Genomic DNA, 25,788 nt, shown 5'->3' on the forward strand with positions numbered 1-25,788 from the left:
CTTGTCTTCCTGGGCACTTGGGCACAAGTTTCTCTGGAGTGTGTTTCTGAGGGTAGAATTGCCAGGTGTGTACGTCTTCTGCTTGACTAAATGTTGTCAGATTGCTCTTCTAAACGTCACTTTTTAAACTACTGGCAGCAGTGGTAATTTATGAGGGATCTCCTTTCTTGTTTTAATGTAGCCAAGCTGCTGGCAAGGTGAAGAGCTCATGGGTGAGATGACATTCTGGTAAGACACCTCAGCATATCCGAAATGGGACTACTGGTCCCCACCCCACAACTGCAGAGCCTGTTCACAGCTTACTGTCCCAGATAGTGGCTCCTTTTCCAGCTGTTCAGGTGTTGCTGTTGGCTCCTCTGCCTCACAGCCAGCCTGCCAGCCGTCTGTCCGTCCATCCATCCATCCATCCATCCATCCATCCATCCAGTCAGTCTGTCAGGAGATCCTGTTGCCCTCAGCATACTTCAGAATGCACCTTCCCTTTATCTCTTGATGGGATCTCTGAGCTCCTTCCAAAGGGTTTCCTGACTTCTATCCTGGCTCTTACACTCAGTTTTCAATAAAGCAGCAGAATGGATGTTTTTAAACCTAAGTCAGATGCCAGACTTTTGCTCAAAAGCTCTGTGGTTCCCATTCCACTCCGGAGTAAAAGCCCAAGTTCCTACAGGTACCAGCATGGCTCTCTGTGTCCCGTTATTTCTCCAGGCTCTCTCCTGCTCCAGGCCTTTGCTCACCTCTTCCTGCCTTGCCCTTTCAGCCTTTTCCAGTGAGGCCTACCTTGGCTCCAACCTCGTTTTTCTGATCTTTTTTCTGTAGACTTATCACCAGCTACTATTCCATACTGTATAATTTCTGTTTGTTTTTTTGTTAACCCTCATCTAAGGATATTTTTCCATTGGTTTTTAGAGAGAGAGGAAGGGAGAGGGAGGGAGAGACAGAGAGAAACATCGATGTGAGAGAGACACATCGATTGGTTGCCTCCTGCACGCATCCCGACCAGGGCTGGGAGCCTGCAACAAAGATATGTGCCCTTGGCCGGAATCAAACCCAGAACACTTCAGTTCACAGGCTGGTGCTCTATCCACTGAGCCAGACTGTCTAGGGCTATAGTTTATTTCTTTATTATGTTATTTATTCCCTGTCTGCATTTGAGCAGGGATCTTGTCTGTTTGTTTAAATGAATTTATTTCTTAGAAAAAAGGAAGAATTTGGAGCTTGAGGCCTCCCAGCTGGGTTGGGGTGGAGAGTAGTCAGCCTGAGGACATGTCTAGGTATGTGAGAGGGGCCCCTGATGGTTCTGTCTGTTGGGCAGTGGGATCTATGGGTCTGGAGCTGGGGAGGCAGCTTGTCTTGGTGGCATTTCTGGTAGTTTCCAGAGTGCACCTGCTGTCGATGGGGTTCACCCACCAAGGAAGCACAGTGCTGTGTGAGGCAGGACCTGTGGTTCACGACTGGTGTGAAGCACAGCCTGACTGATTTCTCAGGCACTGCTGGTGTAGAAACGAGGCCTGCTATTTCCGGGGCTCTGCCCTTCACAGGCCACGTGTCGCAGCCGGCGGCAGCACCATGGCCCTCCTGTGTACTCGGGCACAGGCATATGCAGAGGATGTGGTTTTCTTTGGGAATGTGTGCCAAAGGTGTGTCGCATAATGTTTCCTTGGCAAGTCAGATGTTTCATGAGCTTGCACTGCCTACAAATAGGGACTTTAATAAGATAAGATTACACTTTTAATTTGTGCTGAGAACACAGATGTCCTTGTCCTTAAGAAAGATGGCATTGTTCTGGAGTTACTCCCAGTTTTCCCACCTTAAACATGTTAGATGTTAGAAAATGTTGTTGATTGGGGTTACTTATTTTTGGTGTAGAGGATGATGCTCCAACCGAGCCACCTGGCCAGGGCGTGGTTGCTTATTTTTAATTAAACCTTTTATTTGGAGAGCAATGTAGATTTACACGGAATTGAAATAATACAGAGATCCTTTGTGTCCTTCACCCAGTTTCCCCAGGAGTAAGGTCTTGCAAAGCTATAGCAAACTTCACAACCAGGATGTTGACATAGACACAGTTAAGATCCAGAACATCTTCATCTCCACCGGGATCCTCTGGTGTCTTTTAATAGCCACACCCCCTTAACCCTCCGCAACCACTAATCTGTCATTTCTGTACTTTTGTCATCTCAAAAGTGTTCATGGGGTCCCACAGTATGTAACCTTTAGGGACCCGCACTTTTCACTCAGGGAAGCTGCTGTGGGTGGGTGGGGGTAGGGAGTCAGCAGTCAGGCATGGAGCCAACCTGCTTGGTGTCTGGCCCCCTACTTCATTAGCTGTGGGACTCTGGGCAGGTGACTCGGTGGGCCTCAGTGTTCTCTCGATAGCTACTTCATTAGGTTGCAGAGAAATGAAACAAGCAAATACCTATAAACACCCAGACATTCCCTGGACTACTAAGTGCCCACCATGGTAGCTGCACTGTCATTTGGCACCTTCTTTGTCATACCAGCTAGTGTCTTTATCATTCAGGAGTCCACCTTCTCATCCAATTAAACATCCCATCTGTATTCTTCCAGCATGTCTCCTTTTTCTCCTTGATTTCTCGAAGAAATCAAGGCTTAATAATCTTGGCTAATTCTTCCCAGGACCTTGGAAGATATTTGTCTGGCTTTAGTATCATAGACTCATTTGGAGTCTCCAGATATTTTATATTTCCTGGAAGTTCATTTTTTGGAAGCAGAAGTTCTTGTTTCCAATAGAACTTTTAAAGTTCTTTTTTTGGTATTTAGCATGTAATTCTAAACTTAAGAATATAAGAATATGATATGGCTGTATAGTATTCCACTATAGCAGCGGTTCTCAACCTGTGGGTTGTGACCCCTTTGGGGGGTCGAACGATCCTTTCACAGGGGTCGCCTAAGACCATTGGAAAACACATATATAATTACATATTGTTTTTGTGATTAATCACTATGCTTTAATTATGTTCAATTTGTAACAATGAAATTGGGGGTCACCACAACATGAGGAACTGTATTTTTAAAAAATATATATTTTATTCATTTTTTACAGAGAGGAAAGGAGAGGGATAGAGAGTTGGAAACATCGATGAGAGAGAAACATCGATCAGCTGCCTCCTGCACACCTCCCACTGGGGATGTGCCCGCAACCAAGGTACATGCCCTTGACCCGAATCGAACCCGGGACCTTTCAGTCTGCAGGCTGACACTCTACCCACTGAGCCAAACCGGTCAGGGATTGGAACTGTATTAAAGGGTCTTGGCATTAGGAAGGTTGAGAACCACTGCACTATAGGAATGCTCCATAATTTATGCACCAGTTGCCTACAGATCTTTTTTTTTTTTTTTTTTTTAATTCTCACCCTCAATGATATGCTTTCCTTGATTGTAGAGAGAGAGGAAGGGAGAGGGAGAGAGAAACACCGTTTGGTGGCCTCCTGTACACACCCTGACCAGGGACCAAACCTGAAATTTGGGTATGTGCCCTGATTGGAAATGAAACCCATAACCGTTCGGTGTATAGGACGATGCTCCAACCAATTGAACTACACTGGCCAGGGCATACCGGTTTTATCTTGATCAATATTTGAGTCATTTTCAATCTTTTATTTTTACTATGAATATTGCCATGAAAAACTGTGTATATATATTGTATGTCACTTCGCATGAGGCATATTTGTAGGGTAAATTTTTTTTTTTTTTTAAACATATTTTATTGATTTTTTACAGAGAGGAAGGGAGAGAGATAGAGAGTTAGAAACATCGATAAGAGAGAAACATCGATCAGCTGCCTCCTGCACATCTCCTACTGGAGATGTGCCCGCAACCCAGGTACATGCCCTTGACCGGAATCGAACCTGGGACCTTTCAGTCCGCAGGCCGACGCTCTATCCACTGAGCCAAACCGGTTCCGGCTGTAGGGTAAATTTATAGAAGCACTGTTGATAAGACAAAGATTTGTATTTTAAAGTTCGCTAGATTTCACCCTGTGTTCTCCATAGGAGGTGTATTAATTCATGCCCCCAATATAGCAGGTTACCAGACTAGTCTCTCTCTGGGAGATTAAAAAAAAAGGTGTCTTGCCCCAGCTGGTTTGGCTCAGTGAATAGAGAGCGTCTGCCTGTGGACTGAAGGGTCCCGGGTTCCATTCTGGTCAAGAGTACATGCCTGGCTTGCAGGCTTGATCACCAGTAGCGGGTGTGCAGGAAGCGGCCGGTCAATGGTTCTCTGTTATCATTGATGTTTCTATCTCTCTCTCCTCTCTTCCTCTCTGAAATCAATAAACATATATTTAAAGAAGAAAAAAAAGTGTCTCATAATTTTAATTTGCATTTATTTTGTAAGATTGAGCATTTCTCATGTATTCAAGATCCATTTCTAAAACTTTAATATTTAATTTCTAACATTAAAAAAATAGCTCTGCCAGTCTCTCATATTCATTTATACTTCTGTCTTCTTTTGCTTCAGCATAGTAGAATTCATCATGTTACTGCGGTAGCCGTGGTGGGTCGTTCTCGTCCTGTACGAATCTGATATCACTGCGTTTCAGTGTGTCCACTTCACAGTGCTGGGTGTTTGGGCGTGTGCAGTGCAGGCCTGTGAAGAGCAGTGCTGCTGTGTCTTGATGAGGATGGCACATTGGCATTGCTGTTGTGCATGTGGATGGAGTTCCCGAGCCATGGGGTGAATATAAAGTCAGCTTTACTGTTTTCCACAGTAATTGCAACAAAGCGCCTTCCCACCAGCATGTGAGAGTTCAGGGTGTTTGCATCCTCACCAATCCTGGATATCTGTCTTGTTAGTGTTGCCATCTTGTGAACATGCCGGGGTTTTAATTTTCATTTTCCAGATGACTTGTGAAGTGGAGCACCTTTCCATGTGCCTTTCTGGCCATTTGTGAAACAACTGTGATGAAATAATGGTTCAAGTTTTTGTTCATTTTTTTCTTAGTTGGTCTGCTTTTTTTCTTACTGATTTTTAAATGCTTTTACATCAGGATTCCAGCAGGAGTAAGAATTAAAGTCCACTAACTGCTCTTCTAGCTTGCCTCAGGGAATTATGTGAGAAATGCTTTTTACCATTTCTCTCTTTCCCCTTCCTTTCTGTTTCCCTCTGTCTCTTGTCCTTCCAGCTTCAAGGCCTGGGGTGTGCTTTCTCTCAAGCTTGTGGGTTTCCATGTAGCTGTCTTGCTCTGTGGTACTACTCTGCTCCTTCCCTTGGTATCAAGTCTGCTTATTCCAGCCATGGACCCTGGCCCGCTGAGTCTGGGATGTCACTGACTTGTCCTGTCACATTCACGGTATTACCCTGGTTTTAATTTGCATTTAAATTTTAAGTTGATTTAGTTATGTGAGCCATTTTTTTACGTTACAACTTTGCTTGAAAAATATAGACCAAAAACATTCTTTGGTCTGCAAAGCTTTTCATGTGTGAAAGCTCGATTTTAGGGATAGTCCTAGCTTTCTCGTACTATCTTTAGTTTCTAGGAGTTATGGTATTGGCTGCAGTCCAAACGAAGGGATACTCTTATTATTCCTTAGAGTGTCTCCTCTAAATCCTGCCTTCTTTTGGTGATGTGGTGAGCAGCCAGGAGGGAATCACCTGAAGGTCTCTTCCAGCACCTGCTTCTCTCCTGGGTCCTGTCCTGGCTGCTCTGTTCCCAAATCAAGGGACTGAATAGGGAGCCCTGCCCAAGACATCTCTCTTAGAAAGCCTCTCACTTCCCTTTCCTTCCGAGGAGGCCCTCCCAGTCTCACCTGTCTCACTCTCAGTCCTGGGTATCTGAGGTGTGCAGACTGCTCCCTGGTGTCTGGGAGGCTTCTCATGGGCTGGAAGGCGATTGGGGATAAGGAGAGGAGTCATGCCTGGTCCGTGGGTGGCTAAGAACTATGAATTCTGTCTCAGGTGGCAGAGTATGACCAGACAGAGGCAGAGACTGATTTTTGTGTGTGTGTGTGAATCCTCTCCTGAGGATATTTTTTCCATTGCTTTTCAGAGAGTGTAGAGGAGGAGGGGGACGGGGAGGGGGGGAGGGAGAGAGAGAGAAACAGAGAAACATCAATGTGAGAGACACATCGACTGGTTGCCTTCCACACACACCCTGCTAAGACTGATTTTTATTTAGTGGGTGGGAGTCTTCTCTGATGATTCTCATAATCTGGGAGGTGGACTCTTGGCCCCAGAATGGCCTCAGAAAGGTGGGTCCACAGGGAAGAGCCTGAAATTGCACTGAGAGTGACAGTGGGACGCGCTTACACGTGAGTACTGTTCTCAGCACTTCCGGGTTCCCGCCTAGAACCTCACAACAGCCTGGTATGTGTCCTCACCATTAGTAGCCCCAGTTTTCAGATGAGCAGATGGAGGCACAGGGAAGGGAAGCACCTGTTCCAAGTAGCACAGCTTGTGAGGGCTTTGGACCCAGGATGTGTCCTGAACACTGTGTGTTGGGTCCCATGCTTGGTTCTGTCCACATTTGGTTCCATTTAATCTCATAACAGCCCTGTCAGTTAGCTTTTATCACCCCCCCATTTCCAGAAGAGAAAATAAGACATTCTTCCCACGTTTCCTAGCCAGTCAGTGGCCAGGTCTGAGGCTTCCAACAGGCACAAGTGTTTCTTGAAATAGCTGAAAACCAGGTTCTTAGACATTTATCTGTTGGTCAGTGTTTACTCCCTGTAAATAACTGCACAGATTGAGGAAATGACATCATTTATCATTTGTTCCATTAAGTCACCATCTTTAAACATAACAGTTTGTCTGTAACTTGCTGTCCAGTGGTGCTAGTGCCCACGAAGCTATTCCAGTAACCCCCCTCCTTCCTTCAGCATGTGGGCGAGGGAGGGCCCAAAGGTCCACCTGCTCCGACCACAGAGCTGAGCTCTGGAATAACATGCACACTTGATCTTGTACAGGTTGTCACGGGAGTAGTGGAAACAAGGCTTAAAATAGAACAGGACATGAAAAATCTCATTGTTCTCTTCTGTAAATACCTTATTGCATAACCCCCAATAAAATCCCCAAGTTATGCAAAATAAATTGTATTATCTTTTTGAAATTGTATTTATTATACTGATAAAAATGTTCAAATATTAAAACTCACCCCGGAGTGAATAAAAAGAAGTGTTTGCTGAGATTTTATAGTTACTGATGAAAAGTCCTTAAGCACTGACCCAAGGCCTTGTCTATTGCCCAGCTGTCTTATGGCCTTTTCTGACCACCCTCCAAAGCACCCATCAGCCCCATTCCCATGATCTGCTTTGTCCTCATGGCACATGTCAGTTTCTGAAATGTCCTTTTTGCCTGGGGTGAGTTCTTTGTGAGCAGGAACCTTGGCTTGTCATGGTCTTTGAGACACTCAGCAGGTGTTTGCTGGGTGGATGGGTAGGTTCAGTGCTGGGATATAGGCTATATGTGGTGCTTTTGAAGCTTCAGAGACAGTGGCTCCCCCCCGGCCCCCCCCTCACTCTGGAGGGCACTCACTTCTCCAGTCTTCTGTTTTCTGTCTTTCAGGCTCCTTTCACCTTCCTCTAGCTTCGCCTCTTTCTACACCCAGCCTGGCCCCCTTCGTGTAGTTATCCCAGTTACCCTGGTTACCTAAAAGAATGAACAGTACCCTGCATCTGTGACTCACTTCTGATTATCCTCTTCTCTGGTTAAGCTTTGTGGGTAGTTTATGGAAATCACAGAAGAGATAATCTACAAAACAGCAGAAATCCAGAAGTTAAATAACATACTTCATTGGTGAGTCCCTGGGAAAGCTGCCATTTCTCTAATACTGCAGATGGGAATGCAGAATGGCACAGCCCCTGCAGAGGGGAATTTGGCAATAGCTACAAAATTACATATGCATTTACTCTGTCACTGCAGTACACTGGTACATATGAAAAGATCTGTGTAAAGGCTGTGCATTTCGGCACTTTTGACATGCCAAAGGCTTTTCAACAACGTAATACCCATTAATAGGGAACGGGTTGAACAGACTGGGTAAAGCTACAAGAAAGACCAAGGAAACACTGCATGCTGCTAAGGAGTGAGGGCGGGGTCTTATACTCAGAGGGAAAAGCAGAGGAGGAGAAGAGCGTCTGTGGCGTGCTACTGCTTCTAAAGAGAATTGTGCTGACACATGTATTAGCACATACCTTACACATGGAATGATAAACCGTAGTTTCGTTTATTTATTTTTAGGGCTCCTTTGGCATAGGGAGGGAACCAGGATGGAAGGAACAGATACAAAGCTAGACTTCTGAATGTACTGTATTTTGTAGATTTGACTTTGGAACCATGTAGATACTTTACATCATTATAAAACAAAATTAAGTGAAAGGCTGTAACTTTAAAAAGTTTTAATAGACATGGCCAGTTTTTCTTTTCCCACCCTTTTTTAAAAATAATTTTTTAAAACTATATTTTTATTTATTTCAGAGAGGAAGGGAGAAGGAGGGGAGAGAGAAAAACATCAATGATAAGAGAGAATCATTGATTGGCTGCCTCCTCCATGCCCCATACTGGGGATCGAGCCCACAAACTGGGCATGCGCCCTTGATCGGAATTGAACCTGGGACCCTTCAGTCCATAAGCTGACAACTATCGGCCAAACCAGCTAGGGCCAGTTTTTCTCTATAAAGTTTATATGCTGTTTACCTCCTGTCAGTGCTTCAGGAGAACTCTTTCTCCCCCCGCACACCCCCCATATCTTTGAAAACACTGGATTATCATCTTTTAAAACTTTGCCAATCTATTAGGTGAAAATAATTTGTTATTTTCATTTGCATCCCCTGATGGCTAGAGTGGTTAATTAAGCATCTTTTTATTTGTTTATTAGCCATTTTGTATTTCTTCTGTGAAATGTAAATTTATAGCCTTTTTTCTGTAAGAAAGATTTATTCTGTTGGTATATAAAGACTTTTTTATATGTTGTGGATATAATTTCTAGTTGTTGATTATTACCAGGTTCAGTTATGTTGCTCAGGCCCTGCATTCAGTAGCTGGCTGTTATTCCATTGTCATGTATTAAAAGGTTTTGTGTGAGAACACTTACATGTGGTACATGTGAAATGCCCACCCTGTTCTTTGAGTAACTTGGACCAGACTGTCCCTGAGCTCTGTCAGTGCAGGATGTCACCCCATGAGCGATTTAGAACAATAACAGCTGTTTCTATTCCTTTAAAAATTTTTTCCTATGCCTTATTACTGTGCCTGAGTAGTAAGTAGATTGTAAGTGTCCACTTAAGTTGATTTTTAGTGAATGTATAACCTAAATATGATAGTCTTTTGGTTTGAGATTGTTCTTGTTTTTCAGTGATTCATGATAACCATTTTTATCCTCTGTTCAATTGAGTATTTGAATGAAGCAGTTATTTTTCACTAAAATATATATGGTGAAAGCAGGTTTTTAAGATGTTTTTATAGTTGTTAGCATTTGTATTTTGTTCATAGATTTGTTGGATATGTTCCTTTCTTTAGGTTATCACTCCATGTAGGAAACTCATCCTGTGTGCTGACAACAGGAAAGAAATGGAAGATTGGATCGCAGCGCTGAAGACTGTCCAGAACAGGGAGCATTTTGAGGTAGAAAGAAACTCTTCTTGTTGCCCTTTCCTTAGTTGCTGCCGTCTGGGTGTCTCTCATGTGTGGGTCGTACAGCTCTGGACTTGCGTTCTCAGCATGGTCCTTGTAAACCAAGGTCGCCCCATCGTACTGCGACCCTGTCTTTTATAACCTTCCTCCTCTCCTCCTCTGGATACTTTATTGATTCCTGTTTAAGTTACCACATTTAAGAATGTCAGAGGTTCACCTTCTCTTTGCTGCCTTTATTTTCTTCTTCCAGCCAACCCAGTACAGCATGGACCACTTCTCAGGGATGCACAATTGGTACGCCTGTTCCCACGCGAGGCCGACCTATTGCAACGTGTGCCGCGAGGCTCTATCTGGGGTCACGTCCCATGGACTGTCCTGTGAAGGTGTGGACGATGTGTTATCTGCTGGGAAAGGTGGTCTGACCCTGAGGTCCAAATGTAGTCACCCCACATCGTCAGGAGTGAAGCGATTGCTGTGACCCCATGCTTATTTATTGTGCCTACTGAGGAGTCTTTGATAAGTTCTTTTTTATAGTAATGGATCAAAGGAAAGAAGGGAGGCAGTAATAAGGAGACATGGAGAAGAAAGTAGAGGCCACGGAGGGAAAGAGTTGAAACTGTCAGCCCCAGTGTAGTTAAACCCCCTCTTGGGGTGAATTGGGCTGTGGATAAATGGATTGAAAGTTGTCTTCTAGATCTAGAGGGCAGGGTTCCAGTGTTTGGGCAGGATCAGAGAAAGGCAAACTGTCTTCCTCGGGCCAGATCCCACCTGTCCCCTGTTTCTATGCAGCTTGTGAGATTAAAAAGGGTTTTACATTTAAAAAAGAATGTTTTTACTGATTTTAGAGAGGAAGGGAGAGGGATAGAGAAATAGAAACATTGATGAGAGAGAAACATAATTTGTCCACCTCTCACATGCCCCCCACTAGGAATCCAGCCGGCAACTCGGGCATCTTCCCTGACTAGGAATCGAACCCACAGTCTCTTGGTTTGTGGGTCGACATTCAACCAACTGAGCCACCACTGAATGGGCTGGTTTTACATTTTTATATTTTTTATTATTTTTTTTTAAATATATATTTTATTGATATTTTACAGAGAGGAAGGGAGAGGGATAGAGAGTTAGAAACATCAATGAGAGAGAAACATCGATCAGCGGCCTCCTGCACACCTCCCACTGGGGATGTGCCCGCAACCAAGGTACATGCCCTTGACCGGAATCGAACCTGGGACCTTTCAGTCCGCAGGCCGACGCTCTATCCACTGAGCCAAACCGGTTAGGGCTGGTTTTACATTTTTGAATGGTTGGAAAAAGTCAAAAGAAGATGACTGTTTTGTGACGCAGAAAGTCATGGAATGGACATTTCAGTGTCCATATGTGAAGCATGGTTCATGGCGGTCCTTGGGCTGCAGGGGCAGGGTGAGCAGTTGGGATAGAGACTGAACTGGTTACTCTCTGGCCCTTTCCAAAAGGTCTGCCAACTCCTGGCTATACTGGGTGTCTAGTCTCACCGAGATCAGTCCCTACCTATGTCCCAGTAGTTAGTTAATAACACAGGGAGTGCTGTCTGTCTGTTCCAACTGTGCAGGAGGCTTGGGCAGTTCCACTGGACCAACTCCTCAAGCACAGGAAGCAGCTGCCATGAATGAGGCTTGAAGGTTCATGTATTCTTTCTCTCACAGTGTGCAAGTTCAAGGCCCACAAACGGTGTGCTGTGCGTGCAACCAATAACTGCAAGTGGACCACACTGGCCTCCATCGGGAAGGACATCATTGAGGATGAGGACGGGGTACGCAAAGGGGCACTGGTCAAACTATTGTGGCTCTCCTCTCCCTCAATTCTCTTCCTTGAGGTTTTGAGTTGCTCCCACTCTGCATTTGGGGGCTCACTGTGGGCTTTTGTGCTGCCGAGTTCTGTCCAGTCCCTGTGAGTCATGCTGTGCCCGGGATAGGAGTGTGGGTGGGACAACCCTGTTCTCCCTCTGCTTGTGGTGAGAAAAGTGTCTTGGTTGAAGTCATTTTGGAGCATCTTTGCCCACGGTCTTCTGTGCCCCTGTGTGGGGTGCTGGGACATGTCCCTAGTGCATGTCTCTGCTTGGTCTGCAGATTGCCATGCCTCACCAGTGGCTGGAAGGAAATCTACCTGTGAGTGCCAAGTGCACGGTGTGTGACAAGACCTGTGGCAGCGTGCTGCGTCTGCAGGACTGGCGCTGCCTGTGGTGCAAGGCCATGGTGAGTGAGCGCAGCCCTCCTGAACCCTGTCAGTTCCTCGATGGGAACAGCCCATTCCTCCTGCAACTGTAGGCCGTATTTGAAGGAGGCTGTGACCCCTTGTGATGCATGGATTCTTGTTCCAGGTACACACGGCGTGTAAGGAATCCTTAGTGACCAAGTGCCCGCTGGGCCTATGTAAAGTGTCGGTCATCCCTCCCACAGCTCTCAACAGCATTGATTCCGATGGTGGGTACAAGGCTCTCTCCTGGCCTATCCCGTTCCTCATGCTCTCCCTCGTGCATTCTCCTTCCTCACTCTAAAAGGCTCTGTTGGTGATTTTGAGATGTGGTGGGGAAGAGGTCAGACCCAGCCATCAGGGGAGAGGACTTATGTACAAAGGTGGTAAATGGTGTCCTGATGGCCACTGGGCAGGCTTAGAACTCAAGGCTGGTACCTTGGTTAAAGGTGATGGATCCAGTAGGCTGTGAGTAGACACCAAGTCAAAGACTTGTGTCTGTCTCTGCTGTGAGCCATTGAAATCATGTGCTACGTCAGCTGGTCTCCATCTAGCAGCTGGTATTAAGTAGCACGTGATTCCATGCTGTTGGCACTTGTCCAGAGCATGTTTGATGATGCATATTAGTAAGTCAAGCATGGCAAACCCTCTGGCCACGAGTTTGACATGCTTGTAGTAGTGTTTGTTGGAAAGGTGGGAAACTGGAGCCTATATCCGGGAGGAAATCAGCTCTTCAGAATAAGAGCAAGAGTGAAAGAGCAGTGCGGTGCCCCTTCTTTCTGAAATTTAGAATCCTTGTAAATATGAAGTCAGACTGGATGGGCACTCACTCTCTTCTGTAGGGATAGTGGCGATGTGGACATATGCTGATTAACTCTTGCTGGTTCTGTGTAAGTTACAGGGCCCTCGGGTGATTACTTCTTACAGGATCAGGCATGCCCATCTGTCTTTCATGGCTTTTAGTCTTCCTCTGCCCTTTTCCGTTCTCAATCCAGGCTTCTGGAAGGCCACATGTCCTCCGTCCTGCACAAGCCCCTTGTTAGTCTTCGTCAATTCAAAAAGTGGGGACAACCAGGGCGTGAAGTTCCTCAGAAGATTCAAACAGCTGCTGAACCCTGCCCAGGTTTTTGACCTCATGAACGGAGGGCCACACCTTGGGTAAGCTTGTGAAATAGATCTTTCTTGGAGTTTAAACATTTTTTGAAGATAATGCATGTTTATTATTAAGAGATTCAAACATACATTTTTAAATAAGAAATAAAGGCCATGTTTCTTGAATCACCCCCTCGTTCCCCAAATTCTACTCGCAGAGGTACCCACTCAATAGTTAATAGAGTTGGGTGTCCTTCCAATTTTCAAATGTGTATTTCAGGCGTGCACACACACTTTTGAACTGAATGTGGTGCACTGTTGCCTGGCATTGTGCAGTATACTGTTTAAGGGTGTCAGCATGCAATAGTGTGGGTGTTTTCTGATGTCAGTGGTTACAGACTTGCTTTGTAGCTTTCAGTGGCTGCTTAGTATTGGGGAGGCTTTCCTCCAAGGAGGCCAAACAAGAGAGTTTTCATTTTGGAGGCACAAGAAGATGCTCACCTTGCAGGTGCAGTGACACATGCAGACGTGCGAGGGCCCAAGTAGCTGGAGAGCTGATGTGTCTTCTTCCTAGTTTTGTGCATACTATAGGTTTGTAAAAACATTTGCTTCTGTGAATTTTGTCGTTTGAACTAACTCCTTCCTCATTTGGAAGCAACAGTTCAAGGTCGGCGCTCTAAGCCTCCTAGCTTGTGAGGGGATGGATCATCCAGAGTATTTATAGTGGGAAGTGCTTGGGGGCCTGTTCTCTGGTTTGTGTTTTCTGGGAGGGTGCTGTGTTTGGAGCAGGGGCTGATGTAACAGGAGCTTCGGGGAGGGGAGAGGATGTGCACATACCCCCAGGGCCTGATGTGGGGGTGTTCCCATGGCAGCTGCTGCTGGAGAAAAGTCCCATGGCAACTTTCTAGCCTGCTCCCTCCAGGCAGCACTCCCGAGATGTAGATAGGTGGACTCAGTTAACTGAATGACGCAGGAGCATATTCACCGCTGGGTTTAGAAAGGAATCTTTTTAGTTAAAAAATGGGGCCAGTGCTCTGGCCGGGTGGCTCAGTCAATTGGAGCATTGTCCCATACACCAAAAAAGGTTGTGGGTTCAATCCCCGGTCAGGGAACATACCTAGGTTTTGGGTTTGATCCCTGGTTGGGGTGCATATGGGAGGCAATCTATTGATGTTTTTCTCTCTCTCTCTGAAAGCAATAGACATATCCTCAGGTGAGGATTAAAAAATGGGGGGGGGGGGCCAGTGAAGGGATCAGATAGCCCTTGTCCTGATATACTAAACAGGTTCACTCAGCGAGGCACTGAGAGTGTTGGATGAATGCTGTGGAATGGCTTTGGACAGGGAACTTGAGAAGAACCAAATATTCCTTGGCTGCATGCAGACCCGTGTTTGGGGTGGTGTTGTGTAGGAGACGGGGCCCCACAAAGGCACAGGGGCAGTTGGTTTAGTAAACTCTTATTTCTGGGAAGCAGCTTCGATCTCACACTTTATAAATAAACTTAGGCACACTGTTTCATTTTCTTGATTCCTGCCCTTGATGTGTCACCTGTCCTTGGAGAGCAGGAGGCCTGGGAGAGGTCAGTGTTCTCAGAGAAGCATCCTGACAGTCAGAGGCAGCCTTGCTGCTTCAGAACCTCACCTATGTTTATTCCCTAAGTCACGTGCATCCCTCATTCCCTTTTGTCTTTCCAGGACGTCCTCTGGCTCAGATTCAGCTAGATGGAAGGCCTACTAAGGTGGGCCCCTGCCTGCCGGGAGTGCAGCACATGGACACATAGTCAAGGTTACATGACAGCGTGTCTGTCACCATGACAGGGAGGCATGCAGATTCTGTGGGAACCCACAGGAGGAGTTTATAAATCAAATTGGGGTTTCTCAATTTCTCCCTGAGCCAGTGTTTGAGGAGAATTGGTGTCATGGGGGGAGGGAGGTTTGGAGCCTGTTGGGCAGAAGGTACTGTGTGTGCCAAGAGGTGAGAAGACAGTGGGATGTCAGCTGCTGGCCAGGGAGGGTTGTGGGTGCTGGCCGAGAGGTTGGAACCTTTCCTGTAAACAAGTGGCAACTAGTTAAAGTGAGACACTGGACAAGACTTGTTTTGGGAAGATCATACTGGTAGCAATCAGAGGTATTGTATTCGCAGGAGACGTGAGCTAGGAAGAAGGCTCTTGTAGTGATTATGAGAGAAGCAATGGTGGACGGGACAGCGGGGTCTGGTCTGGTGACTGTTTTGATGGTAGCTCTGCTATTTTCCCAGGAGGGGAACCTAGGACACTTGAGTGACTCTTTTGGTAGACAAGTGCAAGTATTGTCCTTCAGGAAAGCCTGGAGGTCATGGTTTAGGGTCATTCAGGGTCATCGGCATATGTGTGGTCTCTGAAGCCAAAACTTGGATCAGGCCACTCAGGAAGTGGGTGAGGAGTGAGCAGAGGGGGACACTGCATGCGAGGGGCAGGTGACCATGAAGAGCTCAGGAAGCAGATGGAGGTGGGTTACGTGGGGAGGAGGGATGGGTCACATCACCTGGGAGGATGCAGTGGCCCAGCGGGAAGGTAAAGTGGACATAATTGTGCTTCTTGGGCTCCTCAGCTGCCCATGCAGGTTCTGGCTGCGTGTGAGGACTAGGCAAGTGGGGCGTGGGGACTAGGCGAGGGGGTAATGGGCACAGAGGCCTCGGGTGGGTGGCTTTTGCTCTCAGGTGCCCAGTGGCCCCAGCAGGCTGAGTCTGAGCACCTGGGCTCTGCCTCTGACAGACTTAATCACAGGGAAGGTGCAAGGTCGGCCTGAGGGCCACAGAAGGGGCCCTCGCCCAGGACTAACTGGCCATCATTTGTCATTTAGAATGCATCTCATCTCATTACATTCTCTTTTCTTTGCAGCTTACGCTTATTCCAGAAGTTTGATACATTCCGGATTCTGGTTTGTGGTGGGGATGGCAGTGTTGGCTGGGTCCTCTCTGAAATCGACAGCCTCAATCTTCACAAACAGGTGCCTGAATGTGGAGGAGCCCAGCCCTGGGAATGGGGTGGTGGGGGGTGATGTCACAGTTAGAGAGAAGCTGGGCTGTCTTGGTGACATTCCATGTCCCCTTGGAGTACTGTTCTCAGGCAGGGGTCAGCTAAGGTCTGGAAGGGAAGAGCTGGTAGCTCGATAGCATCATGGGGCCGGGGGCTGAGGCTGGGGCTGGGCTGTGACAGGGGAACAGGAACTTCACAGTTAGAAGTAAAGGTATGACCTTTTTGTCTACTTAGTTGGGCAAAAACGAATAAGATGAACAATGGACAGGTGTGGGAAAGGACACTTTTGTGGCATCAGGAAATGAGATTGGTGCAGTCTGGAAGGACAGCAGTGTGGCAGTACAGATCAGAGTCCAAAGGTTGGACGCTCTTTGAAAGAGCATAGTTGGGAAAGGGTCTCTATGATTTTCACCAGTAGTCGTTATGAATGCCCAGGTAGGGGATCATCAGTGGGGGGAGTGAGCTAGCTCAGTGCAGAGCTTTGACAGGTGGAAACCACCCGCAGATCTCCACTTACTGCCAGGGGGCGAGTGCAAGATGCCACAACATGCTGATTTATAAAGTGCAGGCATGGAACAGCATGGGTGATACGAGTCTGTTGTTGATAGAACAAGGTCCAAGGAAGCCTAACTGTGACTTGCAGTTCCAGTAAGTCTATTTCTGTCCCTTCCTGCTCTCCAGGGTATGTCTTATTTTTATTTCTTCACTACTGGTGAAATCAAACATCTCAACCGTGAATTTTTTTTTCTTTTTCTTTTTTCAATATATTTTTATTGATTTCAGAGAGGAAGAGAGAGGGAGAGAGAGAGATAGAAACATCAATGATGAGAGAGAATCATTGATTGGTTGCCTCCTATGCGCCCAACCTGGGCATATGCCATGACTAGGAATCAAACCATCACCTCCTGGTTCACAGGTCGATGCTCAACCACTGAGCCTTGCCATTCGGGCTAACCATAACTTTTTAAGTGAGTTACCTGTTTATGTTCCTTGCCTAATTTCAATTGGGGTATTTGCCTTTTAAAAAATTAAAAATATTTTAATTTTTAAGGATTATTGTCATTAGGGATGTAAACTCTTTGTTGGTGACATTTTTTCCGTTTGTCATTTGCTTTCAACATACTTTTTTCCAGATCTTCGACCTGACTCTCAGGTGGGGTGGACTGTTTTTAGGCATTTTTTAGCCTCGTGCACTAAAATTTTGTTGGAAGTTGGACAGTGAACTCTCCAGCAAGGCCACTTGCTCAGGAAAGAGAATGCTGCCCTCTAGTGGTAAAGTTAGAGCACTACACTTAGGTCCTGTGTTCTGTTGACTTCCAGGATGATCTACAAGTTTGTCACTAATCAGGAAGGCAGGTTTCATCCACTCAGCTGAGTTCAGTGAACACTATCTCCTTTGGCTTCTCTGTGGCACTTGATTCTCTGGTCAGCCATCTTTCCCCTAGCTTTCCTCGGTGTTTCTCGTCTTCTTGGCTGCCCCTTCCCACCTCAAGCCCAACATTTCCAGCACTGAGCATACCACTCAGCCCTGCCCGCCCCCCTTTCTTTCCTTAGAGTCTGAAAATTATCATCCACCAGACATCCAAGCCAGAGATTTGGCAGTTGGTCATTCTTGATTCTTCCCTTGCCCTCCCTCCTCATTTCTACTTAGTTGCTAGACTCAGTCCTGCCACCCCAGAGTGTCTAAGCTAGCCCCTGTGTGCTGCTGTCCACCCTCCCCGGACTTTCACCATGGGCAGTTCTGCCCGTGTACCCCCCTAAGTGTTCTTTGGTGGCCCCTTGTCTTTAGGACAAAGTCCAGACTTCGTAACACAGCTTGCTAGGGGCCCAGTTTGGCTCCCTCTTCCTTTTCTGCTTCTCTGGTTCACAGGTTGACACTCAACCATTGAGCCATGCCGGCTGGCTCTTCTCTGCTTCTCTGACTTTTTCCTCACTACCCTCCTCTTGATGGAACTCTGACGTGGCAGGGGCCACCTCTCCAGCTGGACCATTACTGTCACCGCCACTGCTCGTGCCTTTTCTTTCAGGTTCCAGGGAGCCAGTGCCAGGACCTCTTCACCTAGTGCTCGGGCTCCCGGTCCTCACCCTCCAGCTTGCTGTCCCCCGCAGGGTGGCAGGGCCTCCCTTGTGCTGGAGCAGGTGACCATTGGCTGTGCAGTTATTAGGACCAGTGACCCACCCTGCACACTGCATGTAGACGATGGAGGTGGAGAGGTCTCCGCAGCCAATGTCTAGGGAGCTTCCTGAGGACTGACTGGATGTGGTGGGAGCTCTGGGGTGGGAATTCCAAGGGGAGGGTTGAGACCTGAGCATGTAGAGGTATGTTGGCTGAGCACTGGGTGTGCTTGAGTTTTGTGACCAGACTGGATGTCCTGGTGCCTGTTCTGATGGGACTTAGAAGCCATTGCTGATGTTTTTAGAGGAGTAAGATGACACTAGTGGTGTCTTTAGAAGATGAGCTTGGCTTCAGTGAGTCAGATTTAGTGGATGGAGGGACAGGCGGCGGGAGTTACAGAATCATTCTTCAGGGGTTCAGACACTCAACAGTCAGAGACAGGACTGTGGCCATAGCTATAAAATGGGAGGGGAAGGGATTTGGGAAATGTAGATCAGAGAGGTACTAGAGCAGCGGTTCTCGACCTGTGGGTCGCGACCCCTTTGGTGGTCGAACAACCCTTTCACAGGGGTCGCCTAAGACCATCCTGCATATCAGATATTTACATTACAATTCATAACAGTAGCAACATTACAGTTATGAAGTAGCAATGAAAATAATTTTATGGTTGGGTCACAACATGAGGAACTGTATTTAAAGGGCCAGAAGGTTGAGAACCACTGTACTAGAGGGTAGTCAAAATGTAGCAACATGTGAGATGCAGCTTGTGGGAGAGGGAGGACTTTTCTGTGGGATTAGAAAGGCCTTGGGCTCTGTGGCTCTGCCTGGGATGGAAGCCCCACCCCTTTTGGAGCAGGTCTCTTCCACTGAGTTCAGCCACCATTGTCAGCAAAGAGGAGGGGGCTCAATACTGTATCTTCCCACTGTGTTCTGCCAGTGTCAGCTGGGAGTGCTGCCCCTGGGCACAGGGAATGACCTGGCTCGCGTGTTAGGCTGGGGCTCGGCCTGTGACGATGACACCCAGCTCCCGCAGATCCTGGAGAAGCTGGAAAGAGCCAGCACCAAGATGCTGGACAGGTGAGTGGGGCGCATTCTCGTGCTGCACCACAGGAGCTGGTTGGAGACAGGTCACCTCGACCAGCTGTTCTTACCTGGGGTCCCTGCGAACCATAGGCCTTTGACAAATAGTTGTAAAAATTTGACCTGAGCCGGAATTCGTTTTTCCTGGGAGTTAAGTTTTGACCAGGGTTATGAAAAAGATAACAGACAGGTTATGAACTGAGTGCTGAGGCTTCTCTTGAGGCCAAGCCTGATCCACTGGGCTGTTAAAGAAGGTGGCTCTGTCCCCTTGAGCCATTGCAGCCGTCATCTGGTGCCTATCAGTAGAGTGCTCATTATCCATAATTGAGCAACCCCATTTTCTCATGTTCTGTTCCCAGAAGGAACCTAAGTATTGGATACATAGTCTCTGTGTGTTTAATAACCCTTTGGCATCCTTCTTGGGTGAACTGCTTTGAGTTCTGACTCATGTCTGAAATCCTGCTAACCAGAGCCTGTGGTGGATTGATGTCATTGAAAATGCTCATGCTCTTCACGATCCTGTGGTTGCCATGAGCAGGTTTGATCACGCGTCCACTCAGCTGCCCCTCCCATGTTGTGCATTTGATGAAGAGCTGGCTGCTGGCTTTCTCTTCCATCACTGGAGCCATAGTGACTAAGTGGTGTAGCATTTTTTCTTAGCTATGGGAGGAGCCAAGTTAGGGACACAAGCCAAGATAAAGGACTTACAGATGAAGTTAGAATTGTTGTAAGGTCAGGTCTCCAGGACACAAGGAGGGAGTTGTAGGGCCTGCCTGGGAGGCGGAGCAACCTCCTGGGAGCTGCCTTTGTGTGCAGGTGGAGTGTCATGGCCTACGAGACTAAACTGCCCCGGCAGGCCTCCTCTTCTACCGTCGTCACCGAGGACTTCAGCGAGGGTTCCGAGGTATTTTCCAGTTACCTCCCGTCCCCTCCCCTCCCCGGCACCCCAGTGCTCTCATGCCCAGCCCTAGGTTAGACCAGGAGTTCAGGGTCAGCTCAAGGTTGAGGTGGAGCCACATGGACTCTGACCTCCCCAGGCTTTGGGTCATCTGGAGGCTTCCCAGTTGTCATCAGGATTTGGGGCCTTCGTGGTGACACTTCCCTAGGACTTCCCACCCTCCCTGCACCTGCTGCTGCCCCACCATCCTCTTCGTTGCCTCCCTTTGCAGCTAGCTGTGCCAGTTCAACCATTCACTCTTCTTTTTGTTTTAGGGCTATTATGTCTTAATAGTTCATAAGGGCCTAAACTTTGCCTTCCTTATTTTATATCCTGCAGTAGTGCAGTCCTGGCACACAGCTGTGCTCATCCCCACTGGGCAAGCTGCTGCTGGCTGAGCAGGAGAGAGAACTCTGCCAGGGGCCGTCTGCTCGCCAGCAGGGTCGACAGTGGGCTAGATCAGCGGTCGGCAAACTGGCCCCCAGGCCACATCTTCCTGGGCCTGCTTTGACATGGCCTGTGAGCAGAGAATGGTCTGTACCTTTCAAGAGAGGAAGACTATGTGTACGGTCTAGCTGATAGTAAAGTTTGTTGGCCCTGGGCTAGGGACTAGAGTTGGCCCTGGGCTAGGGACTAGGGATTACACAGCATCAGATCTCCCATTTCAGCAGGCAAAGATGAGTGAGGAAGGGGGAACTTACATTGAGAGAAGGAAGTGGGCCAGGCCACATTCCCAACCAGGTAGACAGATGTGTTGTCTGCTGTGAATGGAACCTGAGTTAAGGAGTGTTGCCTATGGGAACAGGATAGAAGATCCTAGTTCCTAGCACAGGCTGCTGGTGGTGAATCTCAGGCTAAAGGACAAAGAAGCATGAGATACTTGTAAGTCTTTATCAATATGCTCTTTTTTGTTAAGGCCCTTCTGTCCACATCTGGATGAAGCCTTTGACGTCTTTCAGATAACACTGGCAGGTCTCAGATTGTTGAAGGAAGTGAGCTGAGGCCCGACTAGTGGGCACAGTGGGTGAGGAGTTCACTGGGTGAACTTCCTACAATGATCCCACCCTGTTTTGGGGTAATTGTAGGTGCAGCAAATTCTCTTCTATGAAGATTCGGTCGCGGCCCATCTTTCCAAAATCCTGACTTCCGACCAGCACTCGGTGGTGATCTCATCAGCGAAGTGAGTGCCAGCTGCCTCAGGGGGGTGGGGGGAGTGGGGGGGGCAGGGGTGCCCATACGGGGCCAGTCCGCAGCCAGGACTGTGTCTAGAAGCGATTTTCTGCGCTTTCTCTGCGCTTTCTCCCAGAGTGCTTTGCGAGACGGTGAAGGACTTTGTGGCTCGAGTGGGAAAGGCCTACGAGAAGACGACCGAGAGCTCGGAGGAGTCTGAGGTCATGGCCAAGAAGGTCTGTTCCCTGAGCCCCTGACTGGGAGGGTGTCAGGATGAGAGGCACTCCATTCCACTCCATTTGTTCCCGTCCAGTGCTCTGTCCTGAAAGAGAAGCTGGATTCTCTCCTCAAGACCTTGGACGACGAGTCCCAGGCCTCATCCTCTTTGCCCACCCCACCGCCCACCATTGCTGAGGAGGCAGAAGATGGAGACGGAATGGGCAGCAGCTGTGGCTCAGCTGTGGACCGCTCGATGGGGTCAGCGTGCCCAGCCCGGCCGCAGATATTCAGGCCTCGGGAACAGCTCATGCTGAGAGCCAACAGCCTGAAGAAGGCGATTCGTCAGATCATAGAACACACAGAAAAAGGTAGCTGGTCTCTTAATGACAAAGGGAGCTTTCTTCAGGCAAGTGCTGGGCACTCCCAGTTTCCTCCGAACATGGTGCTGGAAAGGCATCCACCACGCAGGCCAAAGCCTGATAGCCCGAGGTCACTTCCGGCCTAGCGGTTTATCCCTAGGCTGCCTGACAGGAGGCAGCACCTCCTACCTGAGCACATGCCCGCAGCGTTTCTCCCTGCTCACCTACTTGGTCTGATGTAAAGACTGTGGAAAGAGCACCCAGGAATCCAGAAAGTGGAAGGCAGAGCTGGAGGGCGCCCCTGGCTGGTGAAAAGGTGCCTCATGGGCATACGCAGGGGGCTCCTTGGAGAAACTGATCCCTGAATAGGGGGCCCACTCCCTAGAATGGAGCTAACCTGTGGGAACTCTGCCCAACCAACCTCGGGTGCAGCCCTGCAGGATGTGTGTCCTCCAGTTGGAGGAGGGGCTGCCCTGGGGGAGTGTGTTCTGAGAGAGCCGTGGTGCTTAGAACTGAGGTGCTCTTAGGACACCTGGAGAGGTGGGCCCCATCCATCAAGTCAGTGGACAGAGAGAGTTTGGAGGTTGGGGGAGCCCAGGGAGGTAGTCAGAGAAGTGGGGGGACCATGTGCACCATGGTGTCTGAGTCAGGACTGCTGCAGTGGTGGAGGGTGCCCAGGGCCTGGGCAGGTCATTGGCCTGGCGTGCTGACTGCCCACCATCAGCCTGGGGCCTGGGAGAGGTAGATAGACCACATAGGATAAAGATTCGCCTGGCTAGTCACTCCCTTTCTCCAGACTCGGTTTGCTAAGCTTAGATGAGAATGCTGAAAAACCACACTGACCTGTGAACTTCATTGCCTCCAACCTTGCCGGGACCCCCAGATCCCTCCTCGGCAAGTTTTTTCTTGTCTTGGGTCTGTCTTGTCTGTCATTACCCTCGGAAACGATTTCACACATCCACACCCCTCAGATGCTTTCCTAGCCCTCACCTTTTCACTCTGAGCAGATCAGCCTGCTTCTTGCTTCGTGAGAAGAATAAGTCGTGACCTCCTACCTACATACTGGTGGATGCACGAGGTGGAGCCCTCACCACATCTCCCAGGGCTGCTTTAGGCTCTCAATCTTTCACTCACCTTCTTTCCACATCTTCAGCCTCTGGGCCCTCTTCCCAGCCAGCTGGCACGGATTCCCGGTGCCCATGGTACTTGCAGTGTGCTAGGCCCAGCGGGACAGTGGGGATGAGGTGGGAGCTTCAGGTCTAAGCTGTAGCCAAGAGGACACTTGAAGGAAAATCAAACTGGTAGATGAAGAGGGGAGTCTGTTCAGCAGACCTCCATCAGCCTGGCCTTGCCTACAGTAATGTCCTTGGGCTGAGCTGTGGACATTCTTTCCATGCAGCTGTTGATGAGCAGAATGCCCAGACCCAAGAACAGGAGATGATTGTCTTAGGTCTCTCTGAGTCAGAGGAGAAAAAGGACCTGAAGTCAGAGGACACCGTGTGCCACAGTGAGAGCTGCGGGGTTGCCAAGCATAGAAGTCTCCGCAAAGGTATAGCCGCCAGCCTGGGTGACCCTCAGTCCTGCCATCGGCCTGTGACACTCAGAAAGCTTAACACATGGCCTTTCCCTGTACTACCTGCTGTGCGTCGTTTGTCTGGGGGCAGGTGGGAGGGGGTTCTGGGGAGGGGGGAGCCTTGCTGCTGAGGCTCCCTGTGCCCCAGACCCAGTAGATCTCAGAACCTCCTGGTTGCAGCCAGCCACATGCCATGAACATAGGAAATTTGTTCCAGCCAGAGCCAGCCTGGCCTGGCATTTAGGTCAAGGCATTGCCCAGCCCCACGGGTCCTCTTCCTGCGCCCCTTATCTGTCCTGGAACAGCTTAGGCTCCAGGTGTGGAGAATGTCCCTGCCCCCTGGCTGTTATGGCCCCTCCCTTGTATCCAGACAAGCCAATAAGAGGTATCTGTCTCGGAGTTCACTCCATGGTTGTGACCACTTAGAACACTTGGCATGCGCCCCCAGTGTGAGTAGGGTCCAGCCCCTCCGTGCCCCGCCCCAGCCTCACCTTGAAGGCATTCAGACCCACTTGCCTCTTGTCCCCTCTTTGCCTCTCTCTCTGGGCCTCTTTCTTTATCTCACCAGCTCCACATGGGCTGACCAGTGGCTTGGAAGCTCCTCACTTCCCCCGGCCCCTCCACCTGGCATTTCCCTAGTGAACTTTCACAGTAGTCAGTCATGGTTTGTTTTGAACAGTCTTGTGGCTTTGTGTCCTGTTTTTATAGTGTCCAAGTCCCCATGTGAGAAGCTGATCAGCAAAGGGAGTTCTGCCTCTCTTCCTCCCCAGCCAGGAAGCCGGGATGGCCTGCCAGCACTGAACACGAAGATCCTCTTCCCGAGTGAGTGTTCCCACCACCAGGTGGGCACAGTGGGGAGCCTGTCTGTGGGAGGGTGTCACGCCTGTCGCTTTGCCCGGCACTGGGTCTGTGGGAATAAACGAGACCGGGTCTCTGTCCTCGAAGAGTCTATAGGTCCTTGGGAAAGTAGATAGAATTCAGAGTTAGGTCACGGTATGACAGTGCTCTTATTCATTACAAAGGGCAGATGGCACCTAGATCACCTTGGGGCTGGGGATATGGGGGTGGGGCTCCAGGAAGGCATGTGAAGCAGGCAAAATAGTTGTTCTGAGTGAACAAGGAGGGTGGCAGGCTGTGGGTGGGACTGTGGAGTCGTGCCTCTGTTTCTAGCATGACTGCAGCAGGAGCAGGTAGCCGCCGGGAGGGCTGGCCCAGTCCTCTTCCCTGCCCTTGCACTCATTTGCTGGGATGAAGTGCAGGCAACTCCGGGGCAGTGGTGACAGACCTTATCTTCATAGGAAGGAATGCCACAAGGGGTTGAAATTGCCAGCAAGGCTCCCTTAACCAGCTTCAGGTAGAGTCTGGAGGCCTCCTAGCCACACCATGTACTCCTATAAGTGATTTGTCAATTTCTAGTGAATCTCCACTAAATAAAAAGAAAATTCCAGAAACCCTTGGGAAGTGAGCCCTCAGAAATGAGGAGCATTTGGGTAGCCAGTGATAAAGATATTACTGGAGGCATGGATGGGCAGAATGTTCAAAAATAGGTTTCATCTCTGCCTTAATGTGTGATTTAAAGATTTTAAATTGATGCAGGTGGCTCGAAGGTGTTTATTTCTCATGACTGTAGCCTTCCAAAGCTGGATGACTGGGCTCTAAGATGAGTCGTACGAAGAGCTCATTCTGGCGGAGCTTTGTACATTTAATGAGGACTGTCTTCACAAGCCATTTTTGTACGTGTCGCACAGGTGTTGATTTCTATCACCAGTATGTTTGCTTTTGTTTCATGAATATGGGTTGTCTCCCTCACAGATGTTCGCGCGGGGATGTCTGGTTCCTTGCCTGGCGGTTCAGTTATCAGTCGCTTATTAATTAATGCTGATCCCTTCAACTCCGAACCAGAAAACCTGTGAGTGTGGCATGAACCAAGGGGGCATGTTTGTAAAAGAATGCTGGAGCCTAGAAAAGTGATTTGGCATTAACTGGAGTAATTTGTGAGCAGTTGACTAGGAGACCCCCTTCCAGCTGGTGTCAGCTGGTAAGGAAACCCCAGAAATGGGACGATGGGACGATGGGATGTAGCCTGTCCTGGCTCATTTCCTATGGTCATGAGGCAGCGTCTTCTGAATATATGTAATGTTCTGAGTTTTTGGCAGGTTCAGAAACTCCAGTTGGGAACTAACTATCCACTTGTTCTTCATTATCACTGTTTGGTAACTTCGGCTGACCCTGTGTTGGCGCCTCTTCCTGGCTACTTCCTCCCCACCCCCCCCTGCTGTTCTGCTGCTTTCTCCTATGGGGTCTGCTCCCGTTAGAGCTGCAGTCACAGATCCCTGGGCTGGAAGCTCCTGGTGATCCCCAGGGAGACACTGTCCTGGGCTGAGATGTGTGGGGAGGAGAGTTCCAGAG

At 48.6% G+C, this 25,788-nt stretch overlaps 1 protein-coding gene across 6 annotated transcripts in view; it reads left to right on the forward strand.

The window, feature by feature from the left end:
• The window catches only part of DGKD (diacylglycerol kinase delta), a 115,592-nt gene that overhangs the window by 73,574 nt on the left and 16,230 nt on the right, over positions 1-25,788 (forward strand). For 4 of the 6 annotated variants that reach the window (XM_036319950.1, XM_036319953.1, XM_036319951.1 and 1 more), the window contains 15 exons: positions 9,475-9,579; positions 9,839-9,971; positions 11,271-11,377; positions 11,694-11,819; positions 11,945-12,047; positions 12,813-12,975; positions 15,788-15,896; positions 18,979-19,118; positions 19,938-20,025; positions 21,144-21,238; positions 21,365-21,464; positions 21,542-21,815; positions 23,206-23,355; positions 24,088-24,201; positions 25,192-25,288. In XM_036319950.1, the coding sequence (XP_036175843.1) occupies positions 9,475-9,579; positions 9,839-9,971; positions 11,271-11,377; positions 11,694-11,819; positions 11,945-12,047; positions 12,813-12,975; positions 15,788-15,896; positions 18,979-19,118; positions 19,938-20,025; positions 21,144-21,238; positions 21,365-21,464; positions 21,542-21,815; positions 23,206-23,355; positions 24,088-24,201; positions 25,192-25,288 (1,904 nt within the window). Of the gene's footprint in view, positions 1-5,143; positions 5,312-9,474; positions 9,580-9,838; positions 9,972-11,270; positions 11,378-11,693; positions 11,820-11,944; positions 12,048-12,812; positions 12,976-15,787; positions 15,897-18,978; positions 19,119-19,937; positions 20,026-21,143; positions 21,239-21,364; positions 21,465-21,541; positions 21,816-23,205; positions 23,356-24,087; positions 24,202-25,191; positions 25,289-25,788 lie in introns of all 6 variants that reach the window. The other 2 variants (XM_036319954.1, XM_036319952.1) reach the window with 2 other exon arrangements.

Source organism: Myotis myotis, unplaced genomic scaffold (genome assembly GCF_014108235.1).
Source record: "Myotis myotis isolate mMyoMyo1 unplaced genomic scaffold, mMyoMyo1.p scaffold_m19_p_8, whole genome shotgun sequence".
Lineage (NCBI taxonomy): Eukaryota > Metazoa > Chordata > Mammalia > Chiroptera > Vespertilionidae > Myotis > Myotis myotis.